This window comes from Eublepharis macularius, chromosome 7 (assembly GCF_028583425.1).
Source record: "Eublepharis macularius isolate TG4126 chromosome 7, MPM_Emac_v1.0, whole genome shotgun sequence".
Lineage (NCBI taxonomy): Eukaryota > Metazoa > Chordata > Lepidosauria > Squamata > Eublepharidae > Eublepharis > Eublepharis macularius.
The window spans coordinates 87,991,666-88,004,092 of record NC_072796.1 but is presented as its reverse complement, the minus strand read 5'-3'; the positions used below and the strand labels follow the sequence as shown (position 1 = coordinate 88,004,092).

General features: G+C 38.1%; 1 protein-coding gene and 1 long non-coding RNA gene across 4 annotated transcripts in view; one reads left to right on the top strand and one right to left on the bottom strand.

The window, feature by feature from the left end:
* Window positions 1-12,427, bottom strand: part of LOC129333120 (uncharacterized) — a 95,678-nt gene that overhangs the window by 54,978 nt on the left and 28,273 nt on the right. The gene's annotated exons all lie outside the window — the stretch shown is intronic.
* LOC129333117 (transmembrane protein 68-like) overlaps window positions 1-12,427 on the top strand; it is a 38,230-nt gene that overhangs the window by 9,577 nt on the left and 16,226 nt on the right. For all 3 annotated transcript variants that reach the window (XM_054984539.1, XM_054984537.1, XM_054984538.1), the window contains 2 exons: window positions 28-192; window positions 6,264-6,457. In XM_054984539.1, coding sequence (XP_054840514.1) covers window positions 28-192; window positions 6,264-6,457 — 359 coding nt within the window. The remainder of the gene's footprint in view (window positions 1-27; window positions 193-6,263; window positions 6,458-12,427) is intronic.

Below are 12,427 nucleotides of genomic sequence, written 5' to 3'. Positions count from 1 at the left end.
CAATCATCTACATTATTCTCTCAACAGGATATGAGATTCATGGTACCGAAAACCTACCACAAGGGCCAGGTCTCATTGTTTACTACCATGGAGCTATTCCTATTGATTACTCGTTTTTTATAGCTAATCAGCTTGTGCTACTTGGAAGACGTTGTTATTCTGTAGTCGATCACTTTCTCTATATGGCACCAGGTGAGCTTTTATTGATAAAAGATCACAGATTAAACTCAGTATGCACCCTTTTTACTTAGAGATTATCATTTTTTCAGCAACAATTTTTGTTAAGATTACCAATGAAAAGGGAAGTCTAACTAAAGGGAAAAAACTAACTTAAAAGTTTAACTCATGTACAAATCTAGGAGACGTTTATGAATTCTACAAATATATTTTCCATGTGTTCCATCCAAGAACTACCTTGCTGACATGGTATATTTAGGCAAATAATGTGTAAAAGAATGGTTCTGTTTCTGAATGGGGGTTACGAAAGATGGCTTTGCCATATGAACACATGAAGCTGCTTTATACTGAATTAGGCCATTGGTTCATCAAGGTCAATATTATCTACTTTGACTCATAGAGCTCTTGCCACATAATAACCTACTATGATAACATGTAGGATTATTTCAAACAGAAATTAACTTTGCAGAACTTAAAGTATTCTTCAGACATCAAGGCAACACATAGTACCATTTCTTCTGAACTAATTTAAAAGGTTCCAGTAGTTTTATTGGACAAATTTCCTGATTCCACACATCCAAATACAGCCAAGAGTCATGACAAGCAATACTACACACATCAACTTCTAGCCTGTATTCACCACAGTCCTCTTTGATAGCATAACTTGTATATGAGCAAAGCCAATATTGAATTCTGCTTGTTTCCTTTATGCCATTTATGACAAATTTAATATCTGAAGAAGGGACTCTCAAAAGCTTATATCCTGAAAATCTCATTGGTCTCCAAGGTGCTACAGAACTCAAATACTGTTGTTCTCCTGCAGACCAACATGGTTACCTACCTGAAGCCATTTATGGCCATATGTCTCACTAGCTGTGTGTATGTATGTGTACACACACACACACACACACACACACAAACATTTGAGTGTGAAAGAATGAATGCAGGAGTTCAGGCACAACTCTTTCTATCTATACAATCACATTTTTAGTATGCAATCCATTTTAGTAATAAAACCCTTCTTAATTGCTTATGAGATCTCAATTTTTCCACCCTTGTTACTGCTCAGTCTTTCAAGAGCTACAGAGATAACACAGGGGGCCCTTTTTCTAGACACCCCCCCAATGTTGTCAGTAAATAAGGTATAATGTATTGTTGAAGGCTTTCACGGCCGGAGAACGATGGTTGTTATGGGTTTTCCGGGCGTATTGTACGTGGAATACTGACATGATAAATCAAGTGTAAAGTAAACTCTGCAGTATGTAGTATTTAATATTTATAAAATCATTAAATTATTATAAGGATTTGTTGATTTCAATGGAATGACTCTGCAGAGACTCTGCTAAGACTGGAGTGACTCTGCAGAGGATTTCACTGTAATTCTCTGCCCTCCTCCCCATCCCTGATGCCATAACTCAAAGAAATGCACTGGTTTGCTCCTTCTGTGGTATGTCAAAATGTACCTTTAAAATTCATTATGATTTTTCATCCACAGAACAATCTGGACTTCACCCAGCCTCCACACTATATTGGACACTCTATCAGTGTGTCCAATTAACAATTCTTCTGTCTTTCCCTTCCTCCACATTTCAAGAATAATTTCCATCTTTTAAAAAAATCTATCAGTATCATCCTAAATAGAGTTGGAAGGGCGTAACACTACTTAGAATGATATTATAGAAATATCACATGATATTAATATTAAACCTTTACTATTTGCTTTTTAAAAAGTGGACATTGGATACAGTTAGGAAAGCAGAGGGGAAGTCAAATTGTGTCCTCAGAGGCACTAGTAAAAATTAGACACAGCTAAATTCTGCTACAATGTGGCATAATATACTTTCTTGAAGGAGTGTATTTGTACAAAATGCAATGAAGGCATATCAACAGCACCATAAATATAAAAATGACACATTGTGGATACAGCCTAGTCTAGATGCCATCTTGGGTATTAACAGGGCTTTTTTTCAGCTGGAACGCGGTGGAATGGAGTTCCGGAACCTCTTGAAATGGTCACATGGGCTGGTGGCCCTGCTCCCTGATCTCCAGACAGAGGGGAGTTGAGATTGCCCTCCACAAGGGCAATCTAAACTCCCCTCCGTCTGGAGATCAGGGGGCGGGGCCACCAGCCATGTGACCATTTTCTCTGAGGGCAACCCATTGAGTTCCACCACCTCTTTCCCCAGAAAAAAAGCCCTGGGTATTAACAATAGTGGATTTGTGTAGAGCATTTCATAAAATCTATTCTAGAGATCCATTTATCTTGTTTATGGAAATAACTGTAACACTAATTGATGTGGTATTAAGTTAGTGCAGGGTTCCCTAATGTGGCACCTGCTAGTACTTCCCCTGGTGCCAGCCAAACTTTTCAGAATGTGAGTGGGGCCTAGGCAAGGCAGGGCTTGTTACTGGATGCCCTCATTCAAATGAAAGAATTCTATTTCTCCCTTCCTCTGGCTTTCTTTCATTTCTTTTAATTCCCCTTCTGCAATACTTTTGCAAAGTGAAAAGGCTCCACTTCCTGAGACAGGCATTTTTGGTTTCCTTCAGTCTCCTGTGGAAACCACTCTGGTGCTCACAAGTTCAAAAAGATTGAGGACCCGTGGGTTTGTATATCTTGACTTTGGGCTACCCTTCCTATGTATGCATTTCCACAAATGATCCATTTGACATCTGACTGTATGAAGATACTGCAATTAAAGATTTGTTTATCCATATGAAGACACATGAGAGATCCTGGATCAGGTTTTTTGTTATTTTTTGCTACATTCCCTTCCTCTTTTCCTAAATGGGCCTCAGCCCATCTTAATTGGAGAGACTCTATTAAAGAATTCTTTTCGCCAGAAAGGTATTCTAAATTGATTCATTCAGAGCTAAGCTACAAAGGATGAATTACATGAGGATGTGCAATGTTAGCCGGGAAGCTGGAGCCCGCAAAGATCACCTCTCAGAGGGTTTGCTAATTTCCTCTTTGTCTCCCCAAGGCTTTGTCAGTTTCACCTCCCCTTCTAGGAGGTGATGAGGAAATAAACAAACCCTCTGAGGAGTGATCTTTGCTGGCTCTGTAGAGAGGGGAAATTAAGAAAGCCTTCCAATCTCATTTAAAACTCAGCTTCCCAGCTAACATTGTGACTCCTTTCATGTGAGCGTCATCATGTAATTTGTCTCTTGAAGGAGAGAGATTCTTAGGAGATATGAAGGAGAGAATCTTAGGAGATATGAGATATGAGGTGTGAAACACTTCCCATTTCTGAAGCAGGAGAGAAGAAAGATAAAAAAACAAGATGAAATTCTTTTCCCCTTCTATTTTTTCTTTCTCCAGCTCATCCCACCAATTCTTTTCTACTTCCCAGAAAGATTTGTATCCTTGGATAGAACTATTGCACTATTTAACCTCCAGACAAGGAAAATTTGGGAATTCCAAATACACATTTGGAAGCAACATAAACATTTGAAAACAGGGAATATCCCGCATCTGTTCTTCTGTCTTGTAGGTGGAAGAGGGCAAAACTACCAATCTGCAGGAAGTCTTATAGACTTCTATTTTTTTCTGGGAAAGGGCACATAGGATTGACTTGGATGTGTACCACAAGCATACCTCCTTTTCCCCCTGTTATGAGATTCTTCCACTCTTCTTGATCCATATCACAACTGCCTCCCTGGAGTGACCCCTCACTCCAATGGTGTGACCACAAAAGAAAAAAGAAAGTACAGATATAATAAATCAAACTATGACCCAAATTCTTAAATATAGTTATATATCCAAGTGTAAAAATTAATGTCACTTGGTAACAACTAGAAACATTAGGATCTAGCCAATAATCTAGATTGGAAAATTCCTGGAGATTTGGAGGAGGAGCTTGGAAAATACAGAGTTTGGGGAAGGGACCTATGCCATATAGTATACCATCTGAAGCAGTATTTTCTCCAGAGGAACTGATCTCTGTATTCTGGAGACTGGGTGTAGTTCCAGGAGAACTCCATGAGTCACCTAGAGGTTGGTATTCAATTCTGACAGCACAGCAAGATGGTGGAAGACAAACTTTAGCTTTCCTTGCCAAGTATGCATCATTAAATATATATATATACCCGTATACCTGAAATACCTGGTTTAAAAAATGCCAGGAATGCCTTTCCCGTTGAAAGCAATAGAACTGAATACAAAATACAAAATACAAAATATAAAACCTTCACAATTTTGAATCACAGAAAATATTGAATAAAAACATGTATAGCAATGAAGTTTGCTTTACTGAAGAGAACGTTTATTTAAACGCTTATTTTTACATACAGTTATATATATATATATAATTTTTTTTAAAAGACCCTAAAATCACACTACAGGCTGAGTTCCGATTATCTCGGCAACAAATATGTATCATTTCTAAAGTCTCACTTACTCTCTAAGTTAATCATAAGAGCCTTCTTTTTTCTATTGTTCATGTTTCTTAATCTATAAATCCAGATGTCATCAAATCCTTGTTATTTATTTCATGTAAAAAGTCTATAAATGGTTTCCATTCAGTCAAGAAGTTAACTAATGTCCTTTCTTTAATCAATGAAGTAAGTTTTTCCATTGACACAAACTCCAAAACTTTTATCCACCATTCCTCCACTGTAGGCAATGTTGGAGTTTTACACTTCTGTGCATAAAGTACTCTTGCTGCTGTAATTAAGTATAAAAACAAAGTTCCAAAGCTTTTTTCCAACTGGCTGTTCCTTATTCCCAACAGAAAAGTCTCTGGTTTCAACTGAATTTTAATCTTCAAAATCTTCTGAATCGATGATTGTATCTGCAACCAGAGACTCTTTGCTTTCTTACATGTCCACCACATACGAAAAAAAATGTTCCTTCTTGTTTAGCATATTTCCAACATACATTTGAAGCACCCTTATACATTCTAGCCAATTTTTTAGAAGTCATATACCAACGATACATCATTTTGTAAAAAATTTCTTTAATACTAGAGCTTAATGTGAATTTCAACCCCCTTGTTCACATATTTTTCCATTGTTCCATTAATATGTCATGTGCACAATATTTTGCCCATTTAATCATACATTTTCTTACTTGCTCTTCTTCCATTTCAAACCTCAACAAAAGTTTATACATTTTAGAAATAATATGTTCTTCATTTGTACAAAGGGCAATTTCAAATTCAGTTTTAGATTGCTCAAAGTCCTAATGACTCTTGTCTAATTTGAATCTCTCAGAGATTTGCATGTAGGGAAACCACTGGCAAGTGTGCCCTTCTGCTGCTAAGTCTTCTCGATTTAATTTTAATGTGGCCTTGAGAGAATTCCAATAAGTCCTGATAAGTTAACCACTTAGGTGGACTCACCATTTCCTTTCTAAAATGAGTTTCTTGCAATGACAACCAGAGAGGTATTTCCATACTCTCAAAATGGCATGCCTTACATAATGATTATTAAACTCTGCATTGGCCTTAACTTTGTCATACCATAGATACCCAATGCCACCCAAATTTTAAGTCATGCCCTTCAAGTCTAACAGTCTTCTATTTTTAACAGTATCCATTCTTTCATCCAAACCAGACAGTTAGCCGCAAAATATAATCTTGTATCCAGTAGACCCAAACTTCCTCTTTCCTTTGCATCCTGTAGAACCTTAAATTTAACCCTTGGTTTTTTGCCTTGCCATATAAATGTTTTATTTTTTCTTATCCTCTATGTTTATTGTTTATAGTTATTATGTTATTGTTTATAGTTTATAGTTTAAATAAAGAAAATTCTAGTGAAACAGAAGCTTTACATATTTAAAGTTGTAAAAGTTTAATGTGGACTAATGCAGACTAACACTGAATAGCTTAACAACAATAAGAAACAAAGGTGGAATAAAATTAACAAAGCACCCTGCTTAAAAAAAACTGCAAAACTATCATTGCAATCCTAAACAGCATTATACCCTTCTAATTCCATTTACTTCTGTTGATTTGGAAGGGTGTAACTCTGTTTGGATTGCATTATATAAGAATTCTAATCCAATTAACTTTTTATTTCTTATAATCGGTATAATACATTACTCTTTCTATTGTAAAAATTCATGTTATATTTCTTTCTTTCAGGATTAAAAATGTTATTAAGTATAATGAATCTCATAAGAGGTTCAAAAGAAGAATGTCTGAAAATTCTCAAGAATGGCAATTTATTGGGTATTTCACCAGGAGGAGTTCGAGAAGCTTTGTTTAGTGACAAGAGCTATAAGCTTCTATGGGGTAATCGTACAGGCTTTGCTCAGCTAGCAATTGATGCTAAAGTGGTAAGTCTTTGTGTAAAGACTCATACTAGAGGGTGCTTATTTTATTTTAAAATTACATCTACTGTGATTTGGCTGGAAGACAGAAAGTTAAACTGTGCTTAAAATAATAATCCAAAGAACATCTTTCATTTAAGGTAACTATCCCTTCTGTGAAGCTTCTGGTTTCCTTAAACAAGCATCTTATGGTAGAACATTGCATAAGGACAATTAAGCCCTATTAAAAGATTTGCAGGACAATCCTAATAACCAGGGTTTTTTTTCTGGGAAAAGAGGTGACGGAACTCTCAAGAGGGAAATGAGGGAGAAACACACTTGTTATGACCTTTACTTTCTTTAGGGTCGATTTTTCTTTTAATCTTTCCCTTAACACCCTCTGGGTAGTTTGCTGCCACCAGGAATATTATATTCCAATATATTTTATTTAAGTTTTCCCTTTGGTAACGTTCCTAAGCGTCAGGCTCCTTTGTGGTTCTATGTGGCCCTGAGGATAGGAATGGGATATAGCAATGACAGCTACACTGGGATATAACAAAACAAAAATAAACTTTTATTTAGTCAAGAAGCGTATCAGTTTCATAAATGTAGTTCTCGGTTCTTAAAGTTACTTCATTTACTCTCATTCATACAGATCTCTTCTAAGGCTTCACACACAGTTAGCCTCTTTCTCTAACTCAATATTTTTCTCACAGAAATGCTTAAAACTCCTCAGGCAGCCTCTCTTTCCCTAACTCCTATTCACAGAGATATTAAACCTGCTCAGGCAGCACACAGCTGGCCTCTTTCCCTGACTGAGAACCTCGCTACAAGTGACATTTTACACGTGAAGGGCACTGGATCATTTTCGCAAGTCTTTCTGGGAACTGAAGTCCCTCTCCCCCACCCCTTTTCCTTCTGTTCCCTCTCTGTTAGAAAGGCTGCCTGAAGAGACAGAGAAAGCCTACGGCAACAGCAGCTTTTGCAAATCGTCTTTCTGGGGGGTGGGGGATGCTCTGGAGAAAGCTGACATGTCGGTGAAGTCCTAGTGTCCTTCCCCTCTCTGTTAGAACTGTTAGAATCGCTGCCTGAAAAGTCAGAGAAAGCCTGTGGCAACATCAGCTTTTGCAAATCGTTCCTCCGGTCACAAGCCTGCTCTCAACGATCTTTGGGGGCGGGCAGGTGCAACTTTTTCAGCTTTCTCCAGAGCATCCCCCCCCTCCCTGAGCAAGACGATTTGCAAAAGCTGCTGTTGCCGTAGGCTTTCTCTGTCTCTTCAGGCAGCCATTCTAAACTTCGGGAGAAATTGGACTAGATTACCGAAACCCAGTATACACCAAGGAACTAGAGGTCCTAGTCCAAAGATTACCTTGAGAAAATTTGACAAGAGAGTGCATAAGGACAAGAGCTAGAAGAATCAAAAGAACATAAAGGACAGCATAGTAAACTCTCAGGAGAATATTGGCAGAATGGAGGATGATGTATGTTGTCTTGGGTTCTTAAGAGGAGGGTGTGACAAAAATGTACTTTGAAGAGAGAGGAGCGGTCAGGATTACTTTCATTTGCTCAGGGGTATGGTGAAACTAACAAGCATATCTCCTTTGTCTAACCTCCAAATATCAGCATAAAGGAGTTTCTTGGGAGGAACTGTGACTAGTTCAGCATCCTTCATGCTTCAAAGGTCATGTGCATTTGTAGTAAATAATCATAAAGAAGAGACAAAAACAAGCTATAAATAGTAGAACTGAGTGTTGAAATGAGAGTGAAAAGAAGTTAGGAGACCAATAAGAATAAATATCAGCCTCATCAAAAAATAAAAAAATGAAACTCAAATTTTACCAGCACTAAAAGAAAATGTTGGGGATCTTTTCAATATTAATCTAAAATTAGCTTAAGTGGACAAATGGCACACTGTTTGGTTCTTTTCCTTTTTAAAAAATTTCTTTATTTAAACTATAAACTATACACCATAACATAATAAACAATAAACATAGAGAATAAGAAAAAAAACATAATTCTAAACGTGACACACTAACAATACATATATCTATGTAATTAAAAGGAAAAGGGAAAAGAAAACAACAACAACAACAACAAAACCTAGATTACACTACAGGTTGAGTTCCAATTTTCTCCGCAACAAGTATATATCATTTCTAGAGTCACACTTATTCTAGGTTAGTCACAAAACCCCTCTTTTTTCTATTGTTCATGTTTCTTAATCCATAAGTGGATTAAGAAACACTGTCATCAAATCCTTGTTAACCATTTCATGCAAAAAGTCTATTAACAGTTTCCATTCAGTCAAGAAGTTAACTAATGCTACACCTCTGAAGATGCCAGCCACAGCTGCTGGCGAAACGTCAGGAACTACAATGCCAAGACCACAGCAATACAGCCCGGAAAACCCACAACAACCATTCACTAATGCCCTTTCTCTAATCAATGCAGTAAGTTTTGCCATTGACGCAAACTCCAAAACTTTTGTCAACCATTCTAATGCAATCAAACCATATCTGTGAAGCAGAAGGAGCACTAAGAGCTCCTGATAGCCAAGGGCTATCAGTTTTGATGGGAAATGTAGGCATCCTGGTCTTGCAGCTGTAATGGAGAGCCAAGCTGTAAAACCAGGATGCCTGCATTTCCCATCAAAACTTGAGGGAAGCTGACAAGTGACCAACCTGTGTAAGGCGTCACTTGTAGCTTGGCTCTTAGACATTACAATACTGGCAGTTTTATTTTCAGTTCCTTTCTTAATAATCTTAGAGTTTGCCTTTTCATTGCTGCCATACATTGAGTAAACATTTTCATTGTCCACCACAACCCCAAGATCTCTTTCAATCTCAGCCACAACCAGTTCAGATCTTATATTTAAAGTTAGGAATTTTTTTGGTAGTGTGTGCATCACCTTTTTTGGTCCAATGTGCATCTACATTTTTTACCCACTCACCCACTTTAGAAAAATCCTCCTCCGGCTCTTCACAATTTGCCTTGCCTGAATAATTTGGTATCAACAAGGGCAGTGCACACCAAGACACTTGCCATGAGTTTCACCCACATGATCTCAATAATAGTCCTGGCAAAGTGGAAGAGAAGGAAGAAGGCAAGAAGGGGAAGAAGACAGTGACTGGGTGGGAAGGGGAAGGTGATAGCAATCAGGAGAAAAGAGAAAAGTAAGAAGGAAAAATAGATTTCTATCCTCTTGTTACTAAATTATACGTGCAAATGGAATATTAAGAAAAGATTTTGCAGGAAGTGTGATATACTCAGTTCAGTCAATGTTCAGCTCCAGCTTGTGTTGCAACATTCAACAGAAGATTCCAGTTAAGCCATTAGTACTATTAGCAAGAATAGATGAAAATATCACTGGTGGCAAGGGGCAGGGGGAATCTATGGACAACTCAGGTGGAAACCTGCCCCCATTTGCTCTCATGAACTAGTTCACAGAAAATAAATCACAATAATATAATTTAGAAATTACAAATGAATTAACCTTACTTTGAGTACAACAGAAGGGGTAGCATTCTGAACAGGCAACACTCCTGTCTACTGACATAACCTTATAGGTGCAAATCAAAAAGGGCAGGAAAAACAGGACTCTAATCTCACTTTGTGCAATGCTTTCATAAGTCCACACGTGAAAACAGATGCAATAGTGTGATAGGAAAATAGTGTGATATCCCAAGCTGAAAAATAGGAAACAATCATGTTTGTCTGGAGAGCAAACATAAACAACAACATTTCTGTTGAGAAATGATAGCAAGTCGGCCCTGCTGGCATTCATAGACTTAAGGATAAATGGCTAGCTGAGCATTTCTAAAACTAAAAAGGACAAAAAACATTGCAAGAGCAGATCAAGAGAGACAGGTGTGTTGTTCATTACCAACAATGGCAAAAATACAATAAATATCTATGCTACCTACATAGCTGCATTCCATGCAGCAATCCAATGTGCACCATCCCACATATTAATATTATTATACAACTTGTTGGCGGTGCCTCACCTTCATGGGAGGGGCTGTTTATCAGGCAGCCCAAACCAAACTGGCCCAAATTTATGCAAACGTTTGGTCTCAGCAGGCCACTCTACTGTATATGCTTATCATACAGTAGAGACAGCATAATACATTGAGAGGGTTGCCAGTAGAGATGGGCATGAACCATAAAAAAATCAAACCATGAGATTCATGGTTTGTGGATTTTAACAAACCAAAAACCACAAACTGGCACAGAACTGGGGCCAGTTACAACCCAGTTCGTGGTTCATGGTTCATGGGGTTTAAATACCCCTTTCCGGCCGCTTAGCAGCAGCAGGGAAAGGAGCATTTAACAATTTAAAGGGCCCTTTCCTACCATGCAATCAGCAGGTCCTTTTAAACTATCAGCTGGCAGGCGGCAGTGGAGGATTCTCCTGCACTTCACAGCAGGCTAATTTAGGCCCCAAACGGGCCTGATTTAGCCCCAAAATTGGCCCATTGTGGAGAATGGAAGCATACGGTACCACCTGGGAGCATGCCTCGGGAGGCACATTCTCCTGCCTTTTCCCTTCACTGGCCAGGTAAGTGGTGGCAGGAGGGTGAAGGGTGGGAGCAGGGAATCCCTTGGCTCCACTCTAAAACAAACTATAAAAATCACCATTACAATGGCTTGGATCCAGTGAGAACCTTGAGTAAGTAGAAGTAGCACTGCTAACCTTTAGAGATCTCCTAGAATTACAACTGATTCCCAGACAAAAGAGATAAGTTGTCCTGGAGAAAACGGCTGCTTTGGAGGATGGGCTGTATGGCATTATACCCTGCTGAGCTCACTTCATCTTCCACAGGCTCTACCCCCAAACCTCCAAGAATTTCCCAACTTAGAGTTGGCAGTGCTAGGTGGAAAGCACCTAGGGTGAGGGGACATCCAATTTTTTAAAAACTAAATTTTTTAAAAGTAGACAACATTACAAATTCCCAACAATGGACCCTGGGAGGAAAAACCCTAGCCATAATAGTTGTAAGAAGTCTTACCAAAAGTCCTTGTATTTCTTGTATACATCTCTTCTTGAAAACACTCTCTGCTCTTTTATAGCAAAGAGCAACATGCCTTCTTGATGAAGTTCTATATGTAGCATGGAATTGGATTTCCAACACTGCAGAACTAATCTTTTGGACTATTGCTGTCATTCACAAGATCCATAATTGATTCTCCTTTCTAAGTGAATTACCAGATGAAAACAAAACTAGCATTATATGCACTGCTGACAGGTCTAAAGATGTACCTAAAACAAAGTTGGACTGCTTTTCCACTTCATGCCATAGTGATGGGGCTACCATATAAAGTAAGGTCTCTTTTACCTTGTTGAAGTGCCAGCAGTGGTTCTGTGATATTAAGCCTGACAGGGGAACAATGAACTCAGACGGCTAACTTATATTGAATCAGCTGTAGGTGGAGAGCCACTGATGTGTGTTTAATATTCTACACTGGGAAGGGCCAGATTTCTGTGTTTTCCTCAAGCTTCACAGATGTTTAGAAGCTTAGCTGCAAGTGTAGGAGACTATATAGCAATTTATTGTATGAAGCTCCTACCTGGAGGATGGCAACCCTAAAAAGAATGCATGTTGACTGAATACTTCTACAGTAGAAACAAAAATATGAGAGAAGGAATGAAATCATGTATAAACAGTTTACATTTTTAAGCAGTTTTTAATCCTGAAATAGTCTGCCCTCCTTCTCAGGAGGAAAAAAAAGATGTAAAATGTGGACTAAGAGAGTTACAAGGGTATGCCTAGTTACAGTATAGAATTACATAGGAGAAATTAATGTTCTTGTGAACTGCATGGTTTCATAGATACTACTTCTTTAAATTACCCCAAATTCACAGGCTAATTCTGGGTATTAAATAAAGAGACTATACAGGTAATATATAGAATAACCATCAAACTTTGCAGTGTGTCTACAATGAAAATAACAGAATTTTTTTTTAGTACCATAGTAGAGTTAATAATGACTCTAGTT